Here is a 24,876-nt window from a genome sequence, read left to right on the forward strand (position 1 = left end):
CTTAATCGGTGCGATGTATTGATATCACAAAAGTATGTTAATTACCGTTTCTTGAGATCATGAATTTATAATCAGATATTTCTTTTGTGTAATCATTTTAAACTCGGTGCGGGTTTAAATATATAGCACTACAGTTTTTAGCAAAAATAAATTCCATAATTTATAGGAGACCATGATATGTTTCAGATGGTGATGAAATTTTTAATGAAAATAATAATATAGAACATGATACCGATTGGGATGAGGATGATTGTACTGATACTGATGGTAGTCAATTAAATGAAGAATCATTTGATGACGATACTTAAGAAGCTTTTGAAGTTTTTAGTAAAATGGTTTCTTACTATGACTTTTATTTATATTATTGTAATCTTTTTCTAATAAATACTTAGTTTTTACTAATATTCTTGCAACTTATTAGCAGTTTATAAAAACCAGAGGTTTACTTCCAACCACTTGCCGTTAGTACAACATATATCATATCATTATTTTCTTATACAGTTCATGAGTGTAAACTTCCTACTAATCACTAGTACTACTAGATTTGAGATCAATACTAACAATGCTAACGAGAATGCTAAAATTAGTCAAACGAAAATTACATTGTCGATTTCATATGCGCATATTATTAAAACAAAATAATCTTTTTCGTTAGTGAGACACGTTGTTATCCTTTGATATGAGTATGGCAATTGCACTAATCAGTTAGTTTGTATTGCAATCTTCTAGAAAATAATTGACATACTGTAAAAAATCATTTTGAAAAAATGAAAAAGAAAATATATTTATTTTAGTATGACATGTACTTAGTCCTCTGTAAATGGTATGGTAATTACATTAACAACCAACTTTTTATTTTAATATTTTAGAAAAAAATTGACATACTGTAAAAAATCGTTTAAAATACATATATATATATATTTATTAAAATATGGCAGGTAATTAGCCCTCTGTAAACGGTATGGCAAACCTATATTTCTCAATAATTAATTAAAAATAATAAATATATAAATATTTAGCCTGTAAAAAATCGATTTCAAACTGCTATAAAATCAACACATTTAAATGAGTATGGCAGGCAACCCGCTCAATGGAATCAGTATGACAACTCTTTTCTAGGAATATTCGTCTCTTAATTGAAGTTGTAAGACCAGAACAAATGTGTAAGAAATCGTTCGATATTATTGCATTTTTTACAACTTGAATATAGTGCCAGGACGATGCGCCCCTTCGGCGGCCTGCCATACTGGAATAATTCTCATTTTTATACTAAAAATTAACTTTTAAAATGGGTTCCAAAGTGAAAAAATGACAACACTTTTTATGTCACCATCTACTGGTCTATCTGTGTTTCAGGTAGAAGTGGATATTCGTAGAGTTCCCAGGAACGAAAAGCCATGGTTAGACTTTTGTTTTGCTCAATCAAACGTAGAAATTTAAGTTTTGTACAATCATTCAGTGATACATGAGGAATCCTCCACTGCACTTTTTGCAAATCAATTTTGGAGTTGATGATTTTTCTCGAAGAATGTAGTGAATTTATATCATCACGTGCTCGAATAAGAACGAGTTCATGACGTGCATTTATTATAACTCTTCTGTAGTCTTCACAAAAACCCAACAGCATTTGCAATGGTACACAAAATTTGAAATGATTCGTAGACCTGTGATCTGTTAGAAACCATCCTGAATGACGTAGACTTGCACTTTCCTCAGCAGTTAAGGAGATGAGATTCTTCATGGAGCTAGTAATACCCACATTCTTGCAGCGATCAATCTCAATACCATTTAATTCATAACGAATTTCATCAAACAAGAATGCCATGGAATTACAGTCAAGTCCTACGACATCTTGGGTTGCTGCATCCGGAGCACGGGTTCCAACGATTATCTTTCCCTCAATGTAGAGATAACTTTCACAGAGTAGAAGAATTAAATCTTGCTGTTGTATAGGAATTCGAATTTCATCACTATTTCCCAAGGAGGCATTTGCATAAGGATTGTATGCATGCATTTTCATTTTAGTGATGCGATTGTCGATCACCGGTTGAGCGGTTACATCTAATGGATCCATTTTTATTTCTAACGTTGAAACCCAGTGATTGTAGAAAGGTGATATTTCTTCTTGTTAATGATGCTCCAACGTTATCTTCGCTCAATGTATTTTGTCCTCCAGCGTTACCTTCACTCAATGTATTCTGTCCTGCTGCAGCAGTTGGACTGATAGGCTCATCGAGTATCGGTGATTTATAAGTATTCTTGTAAATCAACATTTTCTAATATGTAAACGAATTGTGATTTCTTCACCTCCGAAATTTACTATACGATCTTCCTGATCGAGAATACGCAAGGTGAGACGGTCAATTACTTTCGCAATGACTGGCAAGTAAATGACGTTCTTCAGTGTTTCTGCGATTTTATAACCTGGCGGAACACTCGGAAAAGATTCATGTATAACATGTCGAGGTCTACCGTTTGTGTACGCACCAGCTGTAATATTGCATTCAATTCATAGAATATTTACTCTTATAATGTTTACGGGCTCGTCTGATTCAGCTTGTGTGTTCGGTGGAACAACACGATCTGATGAAAAACCCAACAAAGATCTTATATTGTTAGGTTGTGTAAAATCAATCTGATATTTACACTTTATTTCACTTTTTAATGTATTATTATTAGCACGTAGAACAACTACTTCTTAGTAGTGTGGCTATAGGGATTCTGGGTAGGGATCGACCGATACCGATATATTTATCGGCATATCGGCTGTATCGGCAAGCTTTCAAATTATCGGTAATAATCGGTATCGGCCATTTTAACCGATAAATGGCCGATATTTTTTCCTCTAAAAGTATATGTACATACAAATAAAATAATCATAACTGTAGAAAAAAAAATATTTTTTAACTCATGACTTATCATTTTTTTAAACTAAGAAATAAAATTTGCACAAAAATGATTACAATCTACAAAACATTTTTCCTTAAAATTTAAAACAATTCAAACGATATATAAAATTAATAAGTAAAATCTAATCTCGATAAATTATGATGTAGAAATAAAAGTGACTCCACACGGTCGGGCTTCATGCGGTTACGTTTTTCATCATAAATATTGCCTGCTTCTGAAAAAACTTGTTCACTGTAAACACTGGATACACGCGATGTAAGATATATTTTAACCACTTTGTATAAAAGTGGAAAAATATCCTTTTGACTTTTCCACCAGTGAAAACAATTATCTTTCCTTTCAATGACAGGGAGTTCTTGATATCGGCTAATCTCTCTTTTAATTTTGGTCTTTAAAGAATCGTTATCGCCGGATTCTAGCAAAGATGCCTTCGATTCAACAATTTGATTAAAGCTATCCCAAAAAAGAGAATCAGTTTTCAACCTTTTTGCAGAAGTTGCAGATTCTGTTAATTCTTCTGGTGAATCTATTTCAGAGTCAGATTCGCACCGTGAAGGTTGTTTCAAAGCAATTTATTTTTGTTCTGTATTATCCTGTATATTAGTGATCTCTTGAATTATGTGCATAATGACATTCAACATTATCTCACTATCAAAAAACTTATCTTTGAATCGCGGATCCAGAAATGTAGCTATTATTAAGTTTTTATTGTTGAATATCGTATATTCTGTAAATCTCTTATTAATATTCTGTAGTAAGTCTTCTTTCATAGACCCTACTCCTGAAAATATGTTACTGTCGGTTTGTAAAAATTTGCGTAGTGTACAAATGAACGGAATAATTTCTGAAATGCAGCTGTCTCTTTGACTTACAATTTTTGTAATTTCCTCAAAGGGTTTCAATAAATTTAATATATTATTAATTAATTCCCATTGATGATAGGTTAGGTCAGATATATCGGGTTTGTCAATAATATATAAATTTATTGCCTGTTTTTGTTCCAACAGTCTTTCTAACAAATAGTATGTTGAATTCCAGCGTGTATCAACGTCTTGTATAAGCTTCTTAACTGGTAGTTGAAGCTGTTCCTGGATGCATTTTAATTTTTCAGAAGCAAGTTGTGAGTGACCAAAGTGACCAAATATTCGCTTTGATTTAGCTATAATGTCGGTAATTGTGCGTTGACTCTTAAGAGCATCTTGAATTACTAACTGTATCGAGTGTATGAAACAAGGTTCATATGCCCAATTGCACAACAAAAATCCCTTTTTCATGTTAGCCGCATTATCAGCAATCACCAAATGTAATTTTGCTGGTTCTATTTCCTAGTAATTTAATAATTTATTACATTTTTCTGCAATAGCATCTGCTGTATGACTACCTGGGAAGTGTGATATGGACAAAACAAATGATACTCTTTCTCCAGTAGCATTAAACCAGTAACCGGTTAATGAAATAAATGCAGTGTTGGTATATTTGCATGTCCATATATCGGATGTAAAGGTAATTTTTCCACTTACATTGGATAATTCAAAACTTAATTTTTCCTTACATCTATTGTAAATGTCGGGGACAATTTTCTCCCTAAAGAATTTATCCGAAGGAATTTCATATAAAGGCAATGATCCTTGTAAGAGCCGTTTAAAACCTATATTATTAACTATATTAAACGGCTGATTGTCTAATGCAATCATTTCTCCTATTAAATAGTTAAACTCCTGGGCTTTATTTGAATTTTTGTCCCATTTTTGAATCCTGCTCATCGCTTGCGAAATCGTCAATTGTTTTTTTGAGTTCGATGCAAGTCCACTGGTGGAAGGAAGAGCATCGATTTTCTCTAACGTTGTATATACCTATATTAGTGATATATATATATATATATATATATATAGTATAATAAATAATAAAGAGATAAGAAAGAGAGAAAACGACATTTGATTATAGTTTCACGCGTACATGCCTAAATGTGTGAAAAGTACAACATGAGTAATAATGCTCTGAATAATTAGAGAAAGTGATATTTAAGTTAAATGAAAATCTCATGGAATGAATAAATGTTTAAATGTAAATAATTGATGAATGAAATAGAATAGGGAGAGATTTTTTATATGTATTAGATTATAAGCTATTACTAAAATTGAACGCTTCGCTCACGATATTGGACAAGCGTGTCGCATACGTGTGTATAAGAAGGACGAATCCCTCGCTTGCGATGTTCAGCGGGCATTGTATAAATATATACGTGTCTCTTAATCCCGCTACTATTTAGTCGCAGATACATCTAAATGCCGATAAAGATAAATCATGCGAATCTTTATTAAATCACTTGTGATTGTGGATTAATTCCTAATAATGATTCATATTTGTTTTTCATCGGGAGTTAACGTTAAAACTTTATTGGTTTAAATACAGAAAGGTTCCATCATACCCTAATGCGAATAAACGTGATAACTTCATACACTACATATTCCAGTTAATAACAGATATTAAAGTCAGCTCAGTGCAGAATCAATAGCAGAAGGTTCCCATGCGTTCAAGTTAGATTTGAGTACAAATATTTCTTGGCGCTTTAAATATAAAGCACGGTGCGTATGCATTGCATTGTGCCGTGTCTTTGGATTGTTGCGTGCGCGCCATAACGTACTCAACACTTATTAACTCTATATATTGGCCATCGCTGAATTGTAAAATTTTGTAAAATAAATAAATTGAACTCCAGCACGCAACACCAGAATCAAGCTTTAAGCAAAAAAAATGAAGACAAGCGCTAGCCAGCAGCAGTATAGAAAATTTAAAGGGAAGCGGTACAAACACAACTATGCCTGGAGAGCATAGGTGTGATTTGGACTTCAGGCAACATTGGCTTTAGAAGAAGAGCGACTACCGCTAACCGTGACATTTTTACGTGTCATCCGTGTGAAGTGGTGCTGCGTTTACCTAAAAACTCAAAGCAAATAAAAATGCTTTTCCTAAATTGATTTTTAATATTGATAAAATGGTCAAATGTAGCCATTAATTAATTAGATTTGGTGGTAAATACAGAAAATGCGTTTTATTATAACAAATGAGTTGAGGTAAAATAAACTCAATGTTTTTATATTAATCTATTTACAAATGCATTTTTTATTTATTATTGAGTCCAATAAATTAATGGTTATTAAAAAAAAATTCCTTGTAATGAAAAAAAAATGAAAAAATTTTCAACTTCACCAAGACTCGAACACGAGCCCACCGTATGACAAACGGCAATCTTACCGCCTGCGCTACAGCGCTCACTTGATGTACCAAGTGCAAAACAGCCTTTTAAACACTGACTACAATTCTTTCACTAACTCGTCATAAACGATCAAGAATTAGCTGCAATAATAAATACATTTATCTCCACAGCATTATTGCACTAAATTTATTATGTTTTTAATTTGAAGCATACATTTTACATGAAGATACGATACTTTAAGGGTGTTCATGCAATACTCTAAATACAAAACTATTCATATGCTCGTTTATCATAGTTATTCGACTACATATAACAAATATTATAATATTACTTAATTAATTTATGATAGTTGAGCATATGAATAGTTTTGTATATAGAGTACTGAATGGTTACCCTTAAATTATCATATCTTCATGCAAAATGTATGCTTCAAATTAAAAACAATAAATTTAGTACAATAATGCTATGTAGATAAATGTATTTATTATTACTGCTAATTCTTGATCATTTATGACGAATTAATAAAAGAATTGTAGTCAGTCTTTAAAAAGCCTGTTTTGCTCTTGGTACATCAAGTGAGCGATGTAGCGCAGGCGGTAAGGTTGCCGTTTATCATGCGGTGGGCTCGTTTTCGAGTCTTGGTGAAGATTAAAATTTTTTGATTTTTTGTTTCATTACAAAGAATTTTTTTTTTAATAACCGTTAACTTATTGGACTTAATAATAAATAAAAAAATGCATTTGTTAACAAATTATTATAAAAACATTGAGTTTATTTTACCTCAACTCATTTGTTATAATAAAACGCATTTTTTGTATTTATTACCAAATCTAATTAATTAATGGCTACATTTCACCATTTTATCAAAATTAAAAATCAATTTAGGAAAAGCATTTTTATTTTATTTATTCACTTATACCATAAGTACATCAGCTGTCAGATAGATCAAAGCTGTCACTACTCCTTATTTCTTTATTACACTTTATTTTTCCGTATACTAACATTTGTTTTCGTTCACGCCGTTCACGGTGACAGGCTGTGAATATAATATATATAATTTTTGATATATTACGTTCTGCATTTAAGATGGTACTGACGTATTTCCGCTGGCAGTATACTTTGTGCAGTCAGCATTCCTTATATCAAAATTCACTTACTATAGAGCGTAGTACTATTCAAGATGGCGGACTTGGCAACCTTGGGAATTGCCCTCTCTCCTCGTGCGGTTGTGCGCATTGTGTGTCACCCACGTTAAACTCGTTTGGTGTGGGGTTCACATGTGACCTCCCCCCCTCTTACGTTAAGCAGTGGACGCCTTAGAGAGAGAAAGAGAGAAAGAGAGAAACCGCCAGGCGCGAGCCAGGAGAAGCTGCTGGTTACTTTAAATGATAAGACGCGTTACTTAATACATTATCGCGCTCTGCAATAATGTATGCGTAATGGACTCGTACTGGAAAGAGAAAGAGAGAAAGAACATTCGTAGAGAGTGATGCAGTGATCGCTCCCCCTTATTTATGTTACAGTATCTTTGACGATCGTCATATTCATTTGTATATCCATCGTCGGAGATACTTACCATCCGCTCTGTAATAAGAGCGGAGCCTCCGTGACCTTACCTACAGAAAACATTCAGAACAGTTTTCAAGCTGTAGATCCCCCTGGAATATCTCAGTCGAAGCATCGTCCGATGTCGGTTGAATGTAAATCTTCAAGGGTCTTATGTTATGATTTGTATATTTTGTTTTTTTTTATTTGCAATAATTATATTACGGGGTACAGTGGATTGGTGAAGAGGTAATTGAAGAAACACCAGTGTAAGGGAAAAAGCCTTCGGCATAAAAAACCCTCTTTATTGAAATACAAATTTACTTATAAAAATATATAAATGAACCAGGAATTGTGCGTCCTGTCGAATCCCAGCCACTTAGCAACAGTATACTTTAATGGAGTAGACTGCATATTTCAGGTTATTCCAGATGACTTCCCAATAAAAACAGCAACAGCATCTATAATTAAAAAAAATTATTTATATATTTATATTTATTATATTTTTTTATTAGTCTTTGACTTTTATTAACTCTTACCGATTTGGTGGTGACTGCCTGTCACACACAGCTCACATAGGCTGCATATTACGTAAACGTAATAGTAATTGTTGCCTACGCGAAACTGCCGGTTGCTCCGCCGCCGGTTGTTCCGCTGCCGGTTGTTCCGCTGCAGGTTGCACCGCTGCGGGCAGCATTTGCAGGGCTACGGGCAGCGAATGTGGTCGCCGCAGTGGCTGCTGCTGATCAGGTATCGTGCGATACCCTCTTCGTACTGCTTGCTGCTGCTGCTGCTCTTCATTCTGCACAAATGGGCTCACTACTGCCACTGGCACAGAGGACTTCTCCACGTCCGACATAGTGAACTTTTTTTGTGGTAGCACAATTTTACGTCCGGAGCTCATGGTGTTTTACTGAAGACTAAAGTGAAGAGTGCTCTCCTCTCTTTACTCCAGATGAAGTTTACATATCTTTATCAATACATATTAGCTTTCTCTCTCTCTCCACTTCGGATGAAGTTTACATCTCATTATCAATGCGGAGAGAAGTTTATATCCATTTCTCAATACGTATTAGGTTTCTTTCCGTTAACTCCAGATGAATTAGTAAAAGGTATATTTACAATAATATTTTTCAATTTATTTGATAAAAGAAATAGTAAAGCTTAATTTACAATGATATTTTTTCAATTTGTTTGATAAAATAATTTAATAGTAAAAGAAAAAGAAATGTGGTGGTTCCTCTTCTTCTCTCTTAGTCTGCTTTGACGCAATATCTTTTTCCTCCTCCTCCTTCTCCACTACTTTTTTCTCCTCTTCCTTCTTCGTTTGCTTTGACTCAATTATCAACACGTTATTATCCTCCTCTTCCATCTCACTACTATCTTCCACTACCTCGTCCATACTTTGGATGATCTCAATATTTTAACTAGCATCCTGATACGACGAACGTTAATAATATTGTTTTATCATTTTTCGCGTGATTTCAAGGGTGAGGAGCAGGGAGAAGGGGGTTGCGAGTTGAACGATCGTTGGAGTTTTTAATTAAAATTTATATATTTTTAATAATAATAATAATATTATACACATAATAATAATAATAATAATATTGCTCCTAAACTGTAGCAGCAGCAGCAGCAGAATCTGCTATTAAAAAATTGAAAATGATTTATTATTAGTCTTAAATTTTAATTTCATGAAGTATTTAATGTTAGAAGAGTCTAAACTTTTTTTACCGATTCGTGATGGTGGCTGTTAAATGCAATCACGACCCCTATGCTCACGTAGACAGCATATTGCACAGCTTACAATACGTGGTATAGGTTGATGATCGGTATCACCAGCACCAGCAGATGTCATTTTTTTGTCTGGCAAACTGATTTTTTTTTTGTTTGAATCCATTTCGTCTACTGTCAGAAACACTACTGAAGCCGAGATTGCTCCCCAATACGAATAATCCTTATCTATCTCTACTCTAGATTGAGTTACATTTCTTAATCAAAACGTATTAGATTTCTTTCCGTTTACTCCTGATGAAATAGGAAGGGGAATATTTACAATAATATTTTTTCAATAATTTTTTATTTAACCTCTAATTTCTCTCTCATGTTTTTTTAAAAAAAAACTAAGTAGACATACTATGCCGATTCTAGCCCCCCCCCCCCCCACTCCTGTCCACTCGGCTGAGCCTGGTTGCGAGGTAGTGGGGGGAGCCAAGAAGTGCTAAGCGGTGGTGGTGGGGGAAATCGGAGGCTCCACGTGAGCTTGAAGCAAGTATAGGCGAGAGGGTTGCGGGGGTGCGGGAGGATACTTGCAGCATTTTGACGTCACACCCCCACTCGTCTGACGTCAGGTCCCAGTCGGTAAAAGCAATTTCCTAGATGGTAAAACAGATTCTCTTTGGGGTGATTTTTTCGCTCGCATAACCTTGAATCTTTGCAGCATGTTACTGACCCCGCTGAAGCCGCTTTACCCTAAATGTAGCTGAGTGTGTTACTTTATTCCATAGCTCAGAAATTTTTAAACTAATATATAATAGCATGTGCAAATATTTGATTTATTCATTGTGTGCTTGGGGTGCAACTTACTGTCCAGTACTCTCTCGAGTAAATAAATCGGTTGAGGGAGCAGGGACAACAGTTTAACACATTTTTTTCCAAAAAAATCTTGAAGATTGAAAGGATGGCTCCAACATTTGTGGATTTTCAAGGTTTTCGATTGAAAGATAAATCATTCATAGTGAAAGAATTTGCAGTCTTACGTGATGGAAAAGTGTTTCACATTTTATTTTCACCACCGTTTCCATATACATGGTTAAATGAGGCGGAGATAAAGCAATCAAAGTAAGTATAATTGATTCTCCAAATGTATATCTTTTTAAATGATGAGTTTCTTGTTTTTCATTCCATCTAGCTGGTTATATTATAATCATCATGGTTTAAATTGGATGGATGGTTATTCGCCTTACTATAGATACAAAGAGGTTATAAGGAAATATGTGAGTTCAAATGAGGATGAAGAGATTTTCGTGAAGGGACTCGAAAAGAAGAATTGGCTTAGTAATATCTGCGATTTTGTTATAAGTGATATCGATGAATATGAGTGGGGTGATTTTAGACTGAAAGATAGTAATAGCAATACATACCTACCTACATGTCTAAACCATAATATTATGTGTGCGTTGAGGAATGTTTATTATATGAAATTTATGTATGAGAAAAAGAAGGAATAAATAAATCAGCTTGAAAATTCAATTTGCATTATTGTATCAAACTCCTGCAGTATTCTTATTGTTCTGATTCACGGCACGTGTTTAAAATAAAGAATCAGCATATTGGATATCTGTTACCTGATTTTTTTCCATTTTCAAACGATTTTAACATTCACACATACACATAAATAGATGACTAAGTATATCAAATTTCATCTTCATACGAATTATAAAAAGATTCATCGCGGGTGAAAAGTTTCATTATAGTTTCACCCAGCGATTTATTGTTGGACACGAAGCAACTTATCAGAGATCTTCCAGTGATCATATATTTACAAAATGTATACCGAACTTCGAAAAAAGTTTAGCTCAATTAGAACAGAGGATGAATACTCTACATGGGTTCGCGAATGTCGTGATTATATTCAGGAATTAAGAAACATTGATCGAAATGCTTCAGTAGGTACGCGACAGAAACACTTTGCCGAGATCGCGAGCATTAAATGCCTCCTCCTCCGATCGGCAAAGGATAAGAGTTTCATTAAATTTGGTTCTGGCTCCAATGCAGCGGAAGGACTCATTTGGGAGGAGCTTGAATCAGCGTTTAATAGCCGAATATGCAGTGGTATGGTGATAAACTCAAATTATATAGAACCACGTGATTTTCTGTTAAATGCACAAGAAATTGTACATACCTGTGTAAATAAAGTATTCTGTAGTGTAAATTGTGTTAAAATAAACTGTGTGTTAAATGGACAATTTATTAGTAAGGATATTAGTGATGATAAGAACATTAGTACAAAAAATTATGTTTTATATAAAACTGATAATTTTAGCGATTGGTATAGGCAAAATATTGTAGAGACAATATTGAATGACTTGAGCGAGTTTCAAGAACGCGATAGTGGATGGGCTTTGGAAAGAATATTGAACTTGATAGTAAATATAAATCATTATAATCCACTGCGTGCTGGATGTGGAGTCAAATTACCACCCAGTATAATACATAAAAGAGCTGTGATAAACATTGATAATGAGGATAGTGCATGTTTTGCATGGGCTGTGACGGTAGCGCTTTTTCCTGCAAAACCACCCGCCAAAACCTACCGTACATCCTCCTATCCGCATTATCGGTCTGTTTTAGACGTTGGAAGCTTAACCTTTCCAACCACTCTGAAACAGATCCCGAAATTTGAATCGGATAATGACATTTCAGTCAATGTGTTCACAATGGAGGAGGAGGAAAATGAAAGCAAAACTGAAATAAACATCACACCTCTTCAGCTAACGAAGAAGAAGCGATCGAGACATGTTAATCTCCTTCTTATCACAGATGACCAAGGAAATGCACACTTTCTATGTATACGAAATCTTTCTAGATTAATAAGCAACCAGACAAATAAAAGGGGACATACTATTCATATTTGTGAACGGTTTGTAATGGATGTACAAATATATGTATACATAAATATTATATTCATACTAAAATCATATTCATTTTTTTGTTTAGCTGTCTACACTATTTTCATACGGCAGATAAACTTCAGGTTCATGAGAGGGATTGTGTGCAGCTTAATGACAATATCCGTGTCATACTGCCAAAGAATGCAGGAGACTGTTGGGTATCTTTTAAGAACCAGAAGAACAGTGAAAGAGTGCCGTTTGTCGTCTATGCAGACTTTGAATGTTTACTAGAGAAAATTGACAATAGTAGTAATAGTAGTAAAAATAGTTACGATTATCAGAAACATGTACCTTTTAGTGTAGGGTATTATTTAAAAAGTGCTCGCAATGCGTCACTCTCATGTTATAATTCACATCGAGGTGCTAATTGCATCGAATGGTTCGTATGCGAGCTCGAGAGCATTGCACGCATCGTCAGCGAAAAATTGAAGACTGTAATACCGATGAATACTCTTAGTGATGTTGAAATTTCGCGGCACTACAGTGAACCTAATTGTCACATTTGTGGAAAACCGTTTCTTCCAAATCAAGTGCGTATTCGCGATCATGATCACCTAACTGGTAGATATAGAGGACCGGTTCATAATAATTGCAACTTAAACTTTAAAGACTCGCATGTTATTCCCGTAATATTCCATAATTTATCCGGCTATGATTCACATTTTATTTTTGAGGCGATCGTGAATACGCTTGAGGGATCGGTAAATTTGCTGCCTGTAAATAAGGAAAAATACACTTCATTTAGTAAATATCTGCGAAAGTATAATATACAGCTAAGATTCATCGATTCGTTCAAATTTATGGCATCCAGTTTGGATAAATTGAGTTCATATCTGAATAGATCTCAGCTGAAAAATTTAGAGTCACAATTTTCGGAATTAAGTATTGAACAGTTCAGCCTGCTTACGAGAAAAGGTATTTTTCCTTACGATTATGTGGATAACATTACTCGCTTGGAAGAAACGGTTTTACCTGCACGAGAGTTGTTCTACAATAGACTGTCCGATAGCGATATCACGGAAGAAGCATATAATCATGCCAAAGAGGTATGGACCAAATTCTCTGTGACAACACTCGGGGAGTACAGCGATCTTTATTTAAAGACCGATGTCCTATTGTTGGCCGATGTTTTCGAGAGTTTTCGCGATAGCTGTATGAAAAATTATAGTTTAGATCCTGCTCACTATTATACGCTTCCAGGCTTCACTTGGGACGCGATGCTCAAGCATACGGGAATCCGTCTGGAACTCTTCACCGATGTGGACATGTTGCTTTTTATTGAAAGCGGTATACGCGGTGGTTTGAGCCAGTGCTTCCACCGCTATGAGAGGGCCAACAATTGGTACATGCGAAACTACGATCCGGCGGAACCGTCGAAATACTTGATGTATTACGACGTTAATAATCTATATGGATGGGCAATGTGTCAACCGTTGCCAACCCACGGTTTCCAATGGATCGATGACGCTGCCAATCTCGACATCCTTAATGTGTCCGAGGATTCGTCCGAAGGCTATATTTTGGAGGTGAACTTGGAATATCCACGCGAGCTTCACGACAAACACTCCGATCTACCATTCTGCCCGGTGCGTGAGAAGCCGCCAGGTTCACACCAGGAGAAACTGCTCGCAACCGTCGACGATAAGACGCGTTATGTGATACACTACCGTGCTCTACAGCAGTGTATACGTAACGGTATCGTCTTAAAACGCATTTATCGCGGTTTAAAGTTCCGGCAGTCCACCTGGCTGAAGGCGTATATCGAATTAAATACACGCTTGCGGACAGCCTCGAAAAACGATTTCGAGAAGAATCTCTTCAAGCTAATGAACAATGCAGTATTTGGTAAGACTATGGAAAATGTTAGGAATAGAGTTGACGTGAGGCTCGTAACCAAGTGGGAGGGAAGATACGGGGCGGAAGCGTTGATTTCCAAACCGAATTTTCACAGTCGTGCGATATTTAAAGAGAATTTGGTCGCTATTCAATTGTCGAAATTATCCGCGAAGTTTGATAAGCCCGTGTACGTAGGCATGAGCATTTTAGATATTTCAAAGACCTGTCTGTATGAATTCCATTACGATTATATGCTTCCTACATTCGGCAGTAAATGTAAAGCGATGTATACCGACACGGACAGTCTAGTGTACAGTATCGAGTGTGACGATGTTTACTCGGTCATGAAACGTGATCTGGTCAAATTCGACACCAGCGATTACCCTCCTGATAATCGGTACGGCTTACCTCGAGTCAATAAAAAAGTGCCTGGGCTAATGAAGGATGAGAACAATGGAAAGATCATGACCGAGTTCGTTGGACTGAGAGCGAAAATGTATACCTTTAAGGTGCAGGACTGTACGAAAATTACCAAAAAGGCTAAGGGGGTCAAAGGTTATGTTATCGATAGAAACATAACTTTTGACGACTACAAGGATTGTTTGGATAATTTCACCGTACAGTCCCGTAACCAAAATTTAATTCGTTCGAAATTGCACAAGGTGTTTTCCACTACTCAGCGAAAAATTGCTCTCAGTCCGTATGACGATAAACGTCACATAACACCCGGTTCTGTAGCGACTCTACCTTGGGGACATTATAGGTTAAAAGAGTAGATTTTAATAGCTGTATTTATTGTATTATATTATATTACATAAATTATTATTATTATTATTATTACAAAACATTATTCTTATTTATCCACGAATTATGTGTTTTATCCATTCCTAACCATTTTACAAATACCTTATTCCCTTTCTTACGCAATATCTTCTCTACCAAGTATACATCAGGATTAGCTGTTTTTAAAAGTTCATATTCATAAAATCCACCATGTATGTCTGTACCACGAGAATCTCTAAGTAGATACGTGGCAGGATTTGTCCTTTGCACTTTTGTAATTTGAAATATTTCAGTAGTCCAGTTCGGTGTGTAACCTTTAGCAAACACATTTTTGTATTTACTGATTCGTACGAAATCACCAGCCTTGAACTTGGTACGTCCAACGATCTTAATGTTGCTATATACAGTAGCAAGCAGATGCTCAGCATGCTCAGGTTTCACGTCAACGGGTCGCATTCCTATAGTACGATGTCTTCGCGCGTTATAATCATCTACCAGCTGTTGCAGTATATTTCGCCATTTGTAATTACCGTCCAGTGTAAAACGTTTCCACATTTCGGTTTTTAAGGTTCGATTCCAACGCTCGACTATTGACGCTTTTAACGTGCTGTACGTGGAGTAATGATTTATTCCACGTTTTTTCATGAGCAGTTGAAACTCGTTGTTGTAAAATTCTTTACCATTATCAGTTTGCAAATTTTTGGGACATCTTCCACTCTTTAAAATTTTTCCCATAGCTGTGGTCACTTCCTTACCACTTTTTGTCTTAAGCGCTACTGCCCAACCATACTTCGATAAGGTATCAATCATTGTCAGAATATAGTGATGACCAGTATCAACATAATAACGCATATCAACAAGGTCAGTCTGCCAGAGATCATCGAAACCACGTATTATGACTTTTCGTCGTGGAAAATTTCTTCTCGCAGGGACATGTAACTCTTGCACCAGTTGTTTCTTTTCTTCACTCACGATTTTCCCTGATTCGCTTTTTACAACCTTTCCCCCATGCACATATAATTTCTGTTTCTTTTTTTCACTCATGATTCTTTTTCTTTCGAAAGCAATCGATTATCATGAGTATAAAATGTATGATGCATCCTAAACATTCACTTTTTGGATCCATCATTAATCTTGCTGTTTGTTTGCAAAAGTTTTGCCTCAATCTCCTGTATTTTTTTATTTATTCTTTCTTCAATTTTCTCCTCCAATTTAGCTAAACTGTGTTGCAAGAACTTTATATTCACAGCACATGTATTATTATCAGAATCAATAGTCAAATTTACTATTTTTTTATTATTCAAATCCAGTGCTCTTTTAGTCACATTTAATGTACCAATATTAAATTCTTTCCTTACGTTAAAACCACTACCAAATTTGTTAATTGACATATTGACGTGTGGTACGCAACTGAAGAAAATGTTTATAAACTGTACCCTTTTATAGAATAAGATCCTCTTCACGCAACTCTTCTATTATTGACTGTATTTCATTATGGTGGTTTGTATGACCTGCGGTGGTTGATGCAATTAAAAGTCGCAATCGATCAACTAATTCATTAGGATCGTTCCAATGTATATAGTTTACAGACTCATCAGTAACACGCATAAATCCACTACCAGCTATCACTCGTTGTGATGGTACTTTATTGTAAATTAGTGGTTGAATAATTTTCTTATACTTTGGACCCTTATTCCCTTGAACCTGTTGGTAACTATCATTTGCTCTTTTATATGATTTAGTTTGTTCAAGGATTTGCTTATATATGATCTTGTCATCAATGGTGTAGAGCTTTCTATCAGGCTCTTTCATGAAGATTAATTCAAAAAGCCCTCTCGTACCAATATAGCGCTTTTTATCAATTAAAATATCACCTTCATGACTAATATCAAATGTACATCTTCCCATCACATATTGGTTCCTTTCATCTAATGTAACTCCGAAACCGTGATCGATTTCATCTTTATTACAGAAAAGGAGCAAATGCATATAATGACGTGCAATAGGTGGAAATGATCTCCAATCTATGGAATGATTTATTTGTTTTTTGAGCAATCCTAAGGTTTCCTGTCTTGATGTTGAATGTGATGATGATGTAGACTCTTGTCCTGGCTCTGAATGTAATGATGCAGATTCTTGTCCAGGCTCTGAATGTAATGATGTAGATTCTGGCATTGATTTCATTGGTAATATTGATTTATCAAAAGTAGATTTTTCATCATTATCATCATAGATCATCAATGATTTATTTGTAAGAGTACCGTCATTGTTATGCAATTTCTTTTTTTTCTTGATAATATACTCATTGGGGGTTGAAGTATGATAACGTTTCCGCTTCTTGTCATGATTTAGATCAATGTTTAAGTCATAAGATTGTTCATTGCTATTATCTGTTTGCATAACTAGTTTTTTCAGTGGATCAACTATTGGTTTAAAAGTTTCATTCAATCTACTTTCCACCATTGATCTTTCCGATTTCAGTGCGCGATGTTTTTCACGAATCACCTCACTCGTTTCAGCAATCTTCTTAAGTAGTGACTTTTCATCCATTTTTTTTATAAACTTTTAATTGTTTAAGCAGTCAATGTGCTAGTTCAATCGATCTTTAAAGCTGTTCAATCAACTAGTTTAGCAGTTCGACCGACAGGTTCAGCGGTTCAACCGACCTGTTTAGCGGTTCGATTGACCGGTTTAGCGGTTCGACCGACCGGTTCAACGGTTCACCTGACCGGTTTAGCGGTTCAACCGATCTGTTTAGCGGTTCAACTGACCTGTTTAGCGGTTCAACCGACCTGTTTAGCGGTCCAATCGAGCTGTTCAGCGGTTCGATTGACCGGTTTAGCGGTTCGACCGACCGGTTCAGCGGTTCAATCGAGCTGTTTAGCGGTTCAATCGATTGGTTCAACGGTTCACCTAACCAGTTTAGTGGTTCGACCGACCTGTTTAGCGGTTCAATCAATCGGTTTAGCGGTTAACCGACCTCTTTAACGATTCGACTGACCGGTTTACCGATCCAAGTGACCCGTTTATCTGTATAACTGGTTTGCTTAATAATGTAACCGGTCCGTTTTGTGTAATTAAAAGCTTTACACTGTTCAATGCACTACGTTAAACTAACACTTTCCAGCACTGATATGATGCTTTATGCTACTCGATGGTTGCATACTCATTGAATCCCTTCCGATATCAACCATTTTGCATACCACTGTCCTTATCAATTACTAAAAATCCATAATCTTCCTGCCAACACTTTGAACACAATTCGCAAAATTTTTCAAATGTCATATCAGTGTTTACATGATCTTTGTAAACATGCTTCAAGTTAGTCCCATCCTGCTTAAAAATGATTATCATATTTGCATTGTCACGAATCAGATGTTTTGGGATCTTGGCATAGGTCTGACAAAGATAGAAGCAATCGATGCTCGAGTGCCGACCCATTGAAAAGTAGTCTCTTATATTGTCCTGCTTATCGCTTGCCACATCATCAAATATAAAGATTGAATTTGGTAATGCATCTGTCACATTTATAACCTCACTATTATTTGAAAATTGATGATAACCAATTTCCTCCATATCTGTCAATAGCTGTTCCAAGTAACGGTACTTCGTTTGCTGTAACGATTTCGAGTAAACGTACAGGTTGTCAAATCTTACACCGTGAGGACTCTCAATAAGACTTAGCAATACGTTTGTTTTCCCACAATTTGAGGGTCCGCAAACTATACAGCGTATAGTTGACGGTAGCAAAGTTCCATGACGTTTCATATCACTAACGGTGGCAGTGTGATAATCGGTATTAGAGATATTGATACTTAATGGCTGCTTTACGAAATGCATTCTCGAACGACTGTGAGGTTAAATCTTAATTGCACGAGCTATTTATAGGCATGAAATCAGAGAATTGAATCAGTTTTCATTATGCCTGCATTTGTGTTGGATGTTACAAGTTTGGAGGAGTTAAGCAGTGATCAATTGGAATACGTACCGAAAATTGTACTTTTAAAGTACTTTTCACACAGTATTGACAGATATTGGAATATATTACCCAAGCATATTCGTGCAGATCCTGAGGTTCAAAAATATCGCTATTGTTTACAACATTTCAATCTACCTAATACTACTCATGCGGATGGACTACCACCGTTGATAAAAGATTGTTATACATGTCGTGCGTTGGATGTGGATCATTTCTCAATAAAACAATAAACAAACTACCGATTGAGCTTCATTTACCGGGATACAATTACTGTGGACCAGGAACTCGACTTCAAGAACGATTAGCACGCGGTGATCGAGGTGTGAACCAGCTGGACGAAGCCTGTCTGGAACACGATATCGCATATTCGCAATACAAAGACCTATCGCAGCGTCATCAAGCTGATAAAGTGCTCGCAAAACGTGCACGTAGACGTATCACAGCTGGTGACGCAACCTTGGGTGAGCGTGCTGCAGCAACAGCTGTCTGGGCGTCTATGAACGCAAAGCGTAAACTTGGTTTAGGATTACAAACAGATATGGTGAGGAAAGCAGCAGTGAGAAAAACTGGAAATAGTGCTGTAAAAAAACGTAAAATTCGAGTGCCTAAAAAACGGGGCGGCTTGTTGCCTCTGCTCCCACTGCTAGGTGCGGTGGGAGCACTAGCAGGTGGAGCATCAGGTATAGCGAAAGCTGTAAACGATGCCAAAGCTGCGAAAAAACAGTTGGAAGAAATGCAGCGTCACAATCGTATGATAGAAGCAACTGCAAGAGACGGACGGGGCTGTATCTCGCACTGTACAAACGAAGCGGAGGAGGCGTAGCAAAAAAATCAATGTCAAAGAAGCGAACAAAAAAGTAACTGTACACGGTCTACCAAGATCTGGTGCTACAAGTAATATTCAATTATCTCACGTATGTCGTGATATACCAAATTTCCGTGGAGTCTTTATGCGTACAAGTCTACCACGAAACGGTCCATGGTCTAAAGAATGTGCAATCGTTAACCTTGACGATTCTAATGGTCCAGGCACTCACTGGGTTGCCTACGTTAAATGCAATAATCTTGTAAAGTATTTCGATTCTTTCGGTAATCTGAAACCACCGACTGAACTTGTTCGGTACTTCGGTCCGCTTAGTACAATTTATTACAATCATGACCAATATCAGTCGTATGATACGAGCATTTGTGGTCAGTTGTGTGTTAAATTTCTAAGAGAACAGACAAAATGTCTTTAACATTTACGCTATCAGGACACGGTCATGTGTTGGAATCAAATTTTTTCCCTCCGATCAATCTAGACGACGGTCACTATGAACTGGGGCTTGTAGATTTTCAAAGTTTCTACTCGATCGCCAATGTAGATGAGACGAATAATAATTTTTACTTTGGTAAAAATAAACTAATAACCATACCTACAGGCTGTTATGAGTTGAGTGCGATAAATGAATACTTGCGTATGCGGTTGGAGTTACCTTATGATGATAATGTTATTATTCTGCGTGCCAATAATAACACACTGAAAAGTGAAATAATGTGCAAATATTCTATTGATTTTACAAAAATTAATAATATTGGTTCTCTGCTAGGATTTTCGTCGGACCGCGTAATCCTACCAAACACTTGGGCTGAATCGGACGAACCTGTGAATATTTTAAAAGTAAATATTCTACGTATCGAATGTAATATTACCGCTGGTGCATATACGAACGGTAGACCACGACATGTCATCCACGAATTTTTCCCAAGCGTTCCACCAGGCTATAAAATCTCGGAAACACCGAAGAACGTCATTTACTTGCCAGTCATTGCAAGGGTAATCGATCGTCTCACATTACGTATTCTCGATCAAGACAATCGTCCTGTAAATTTTGGATAGGAGGAAATCACCATACGATTACACATTAGAAGATGTTGATTTATAAGAATACCGACGATTATAAACCAACATTACTCGATGAACCAATCAGTCAATTAGCTGCAACAGAGCTGAATACATCAGTTCAGAGTGAAATAGGGAAAAACGTGATCGGTGACAAAAAAGTTTTGACAAGAAAAAATATAAATTTTTTACACTCATTGGGTCTGACTGTGAAGAAAAGAAATCATGGATCCATTGAACGTTACCGCACAGCCTGCGTACGACAACCGCATCACTAAATTGGAAATACATGCTTACAATCCGTATGCGAATGCATCATTGGGAAATAGCGATGAAATTCGTATCCCAATACAACAGCAAGATTTGATTCTTTTGCCCAGTGGTAGTTACCTCTACATAGAGGGGAAGCTGATTGAAGGTACTCGTGCTGCTACTACACCTTTGACGGATAAAGTTATGCTCGACGCTAATTCCATGGCATTTCTGTTCGATGAAATTCGTTATGAATTGAACGGTATTGAGATTGATCGGTGCAAAAACGTTGGTATCACTACCAGTATGAAGAATCTCGTATCTTTAAGCAGTGAAGAGAGTATGAGTCTACGTCATTCTGGCTGGTTCGTTGCCACTCAAGAGCGTGAAAATGTTGCTGACACATTCAGCTTTTGCGTTCCCCTGCATATGCTGTTGGGATTCTGCGAAGATTACAAACGTGTCGTTATCAATGCACGCCATGAGCTCGTTCTGATACGAGCGCGTAATGATATAAATTCAATATTTTCTTCGAATCAGTTTACCGATTCTGGGATTGAACTGCATCGAGTGCAATGGAGAATGCCTCACGTAACTTTAAATGAATTTACCAAACTACAATTTCTACGCATTATCGAGCAGAATAAAAATCTCACCATGGCTTTTCGTTCCTGGGAGCTCTACGAATATCCCCTTTTACCTCAAACACAGCGACATACATGGGCTGTTAAAGCAGCTACACAATTGGAGAAGCCTCGATACGTGATACTGGCGTTTAGAAAAAATAAGAAGAACGATCAATATTCGAATGTACTTAAATTTAGCGATTGCGATGTACGTGATGTTAAAGTCAATTTAAATTCTGAATTTTATCCGTACGATCGTCTCGATACTGATTTCACGAAATCTCGCTACTCCGTACTCTATGATATGTATGTAAAGTTTTTCCACTCATATTATGCTGGAGAAAAACTGTCGAAACCAATGCTCGATTACCTAAACTTCTTGCAATACGGTCCGCTCTTTGTAATTGATTGTTCACATCAGAACGAGTCAGTGAAAACCGGCACGGTCGATGTTAAGATTGAAATCGAGTGTTGGAAAAATATTCCGAGTAATACTACAGCCTATTATTTAATTATACATGATAAAATTGTAGACTATAATCCGCTTACGAATATTGTTAGAAATGTAAGTTAGATATGTAAGGTTAGAAAAAAAATAAAGCACTTGTTATGTACATAGAATAAACATACATAACTCATTGCTATTATAAGCACTATATAATTAATATCATTATTATTATATTCAATTGGAGACATAATTAATCAATCTTAATCTAGCATAGTTATACTAAAATACCAATAGCCTCTTAAAAGCGACAAATTCCTGAGTGTAATACGATGCGCCAGACGCAGCTCGGTCACACTGTCGCCAAGGCTAAGTCCCGACACGTGGCAAATGCACTTCGATGGCAATCGAATGTTCTCGAACAATGACGCATTTGACCACTGGGACCCGTAAATGTTACCATATAAGGTAATGTTTGACGCTGCACTTTGAGGGTAAGAGCCCCAAACGTGCAGCCCCAAAAATCAGTTCGAGTCAAAAGCTAGAAGGAACCAGTCGAGTCTCCTAGGACCTTCAGTCCTCTTATTTCTTAATCTTAACCAGGCAATCCTTTGTCTCTTAAAACTATAATTATCTAGCTCATAGCTCTGGTTATCAATTTGTATAAAAAGAAACATTGTAAATCAAACGTCAATAAACTTTATTATACAAAAGAATTTCGAGTTTGTCGTGAATCAGCGATTGAACCACAACAAACTGGTGGCAGCGGTGGGATCCGTTGACTGGTGAAGATCAAACCTACATAAATCTTCATCCCAAGGAAAATCAAGAAAATTCTATTTCTTCGATCGACCAACCTCTACAAGGACGAACCGACGTGGACGATCATCGATACTCAACGAGACATCCGCCAACTTCGCCTTTCTCAGCAACGGAGCGACAAACCCACAACTTCGAGGTTCACCCCGCATACTACCTCACGACTACAAGAAATCAACGACTGGAAACCAGCAGAACTTGCAGCCAGCCAACCAGTGAAAATGAGCTTTTGGTGAGTACGGTACCAATCATATCAGTAGCAATTTTAATTGTGAACTTTGTAACCGCGAGCCCATAGCGTTCGTAGTACTAAATTTCTTCGATGTACCGTAATCCCGATAATTTAGACCGAACTCAATCTGAACCCAGTTTAACTCCCGCGACACATAGCGTACCTCGACCAAATCGTGTTTCAATCTCCCGTGAGATAGACAGTTGCATCTCTCAATTAGGGAATAGAACTTTGCGTACTCTTAGGGAACTTGACGAAGGGACCCCATTTCGAAACGTAAATACGCGAAGACAGAATAGATTAACTATGGCTCACCGTGGCAACGCGAACAACGACGCCCCAGATTTAGACCATAGTTACACCGCGGAACGTCCCCCTATCAGAATAGAAGACGCACCAACAAACACGATTCCACTTGACGAAAGCGTACCTCCTAGCGCCATAGATGCTGAAATTAGAAGATTACACCACAGCATAAGGCCCCGCGATATTAGCATAATGGAAGAAGAAAACGCGAGACTGAGAGACGAACTCTCCAGGTTACGACAAAATTTTAATAGGTTCCCCTCGAGGACCTCCACGGCAAGACCGACACAAAGAACATCGTATGTGACTCCATGCGAAAGACCTCGATACGCGCCAGATCTAGACGATGAGGAAGAAGAAGAACCTCACCACGGATATGCTTCCCTACACGTAACTCTTGGAAGAATTCCAAAGTACAAAGGAGACCCAGACGAGCTAGAACCGTTTGTGAATTCCATAATTATGGCAAACCAAAATCTACACCCGTTAGATAGAGACGAATTTCTACGGCAGGTTAGATTCACTATACTAAGAGGCAAAGCTTATACCGAAACTAAGCACAAAGTAATCGAAAATATCGAGCAACTAATACGAGAATTAGAAGAAGCATTCAAACCCCGACGGTCTACCGCGACCCTTCAAAATAGTTTAAATCGATGCCGACAAGGAAAAGATGAATCGGTACGATCCTATGCTTCTCGACTAGAAGACATATTATCAGGTTTGAAAGAAAGATGCATCACGCCAGCAAATGACCCGGCTAAAAACGAAGCCATAGAAGAATTGTTAACGCAACACGCGAAACATCAATTCATAAAAGGATTGAATTTTAAACTCCAAGTTATGGTAGCATCTTGCGAGCGTGCAACTCTAAGAGAATCAATTGCTATCGCAATAGATCGTGAATCCTTGACTCGCTCCGACGAAGAGTACAGAACTCAACAAGGCTCGACCCATGGCAGACGCGATAACCAAGGACAACAACGACCCTCCGGACAACGGAATAATTCGCACCTCCATTGCAAACGCTGCGATAGGAAAGGACATGTAGCCGAAAAATGCTACGCGCGACTTAGCAACGCAAAACGGACTCAGAGTCACTCATCTTCCGTGAACAAAGTATCCACCTCTTGCAATTATTGCAAAAAACCAGGACACACCGTCCAAGAGTGCCGCACATTAAAAGCAAAGCGAGAAAGAGAAGCTCAACAGAATGCAAATAATTCAGAGCAACCAATTAACGAAAACCTGAATCGACCAACACCTGTAGGAAATTTAACCGCTAATATGGTATTGTGTACTCCTATAAAAAATTTAATCGAAGTACAGGCCGCTGAATTCATTCGACCAGCAACCTTACTCTTCGACACT

General features: G+C 36.9%; 2 protein-coding genes across 2 annotated transcripts; one reads left to right on the forward strand and one right to left on the reverse strand.

Annotated features, from left to right (window-relative positions):
- Positions 1-3,482: 3,482 nt before the first annotated feature.
- LOC136774918 (zinc finger BED domain-containing protein 4-like) lies at positions 3,483-4,604 on the reverse strand. The gene is made up of 2 exons (XM_066729390.1): positions 4,431-4,604; positions 3,483-4,235 (listed from the first exon to the last, which is right to left on the reverse strand). Exons 1-2 carry the CDS (start codon positions 4,602-4,604, stop codon positions 3,483-3,485), a joined length of 927 nt encoding a protein of 308 aa, XP_066585487.1.
- A 9,684-nt stretch (positions 4,605-14,288) lies between these two features.
- LOC136774919 (uncharacterized) lies at positions 14,289-14,957 on the forward strand. The gene has a single exon (XM_066729391.1). It carries the CDS (start codon positions 14,379-14,381, stop codon positions 14,955-14,957), a length of 579 nt encoding a protein of 192 aa, XP_066585488.1. The 5' UTR covers positions 14,289-14,378.
- Positions 14,958-24,876: the final 9,919 nt, after the last annotated feature.

The sequence above is a fragment of the Prorops nasuta genome, unplaced genomic scaffold (assembly GCF_024137725.1).
Source record: "Prorops nasuta isolate Cenicafe-Biocafe unplaced genomic scaffold, Cenicafe_Pnas_1.2 PNAS00007, whole genome shotgun sequence".
Taxonomy (NCBI): Eukaryota; Metazoa; Arthropoda; class Insecta; order Hymenoptera; family Bethylidae; genus Prorops; species Prorops nasuta.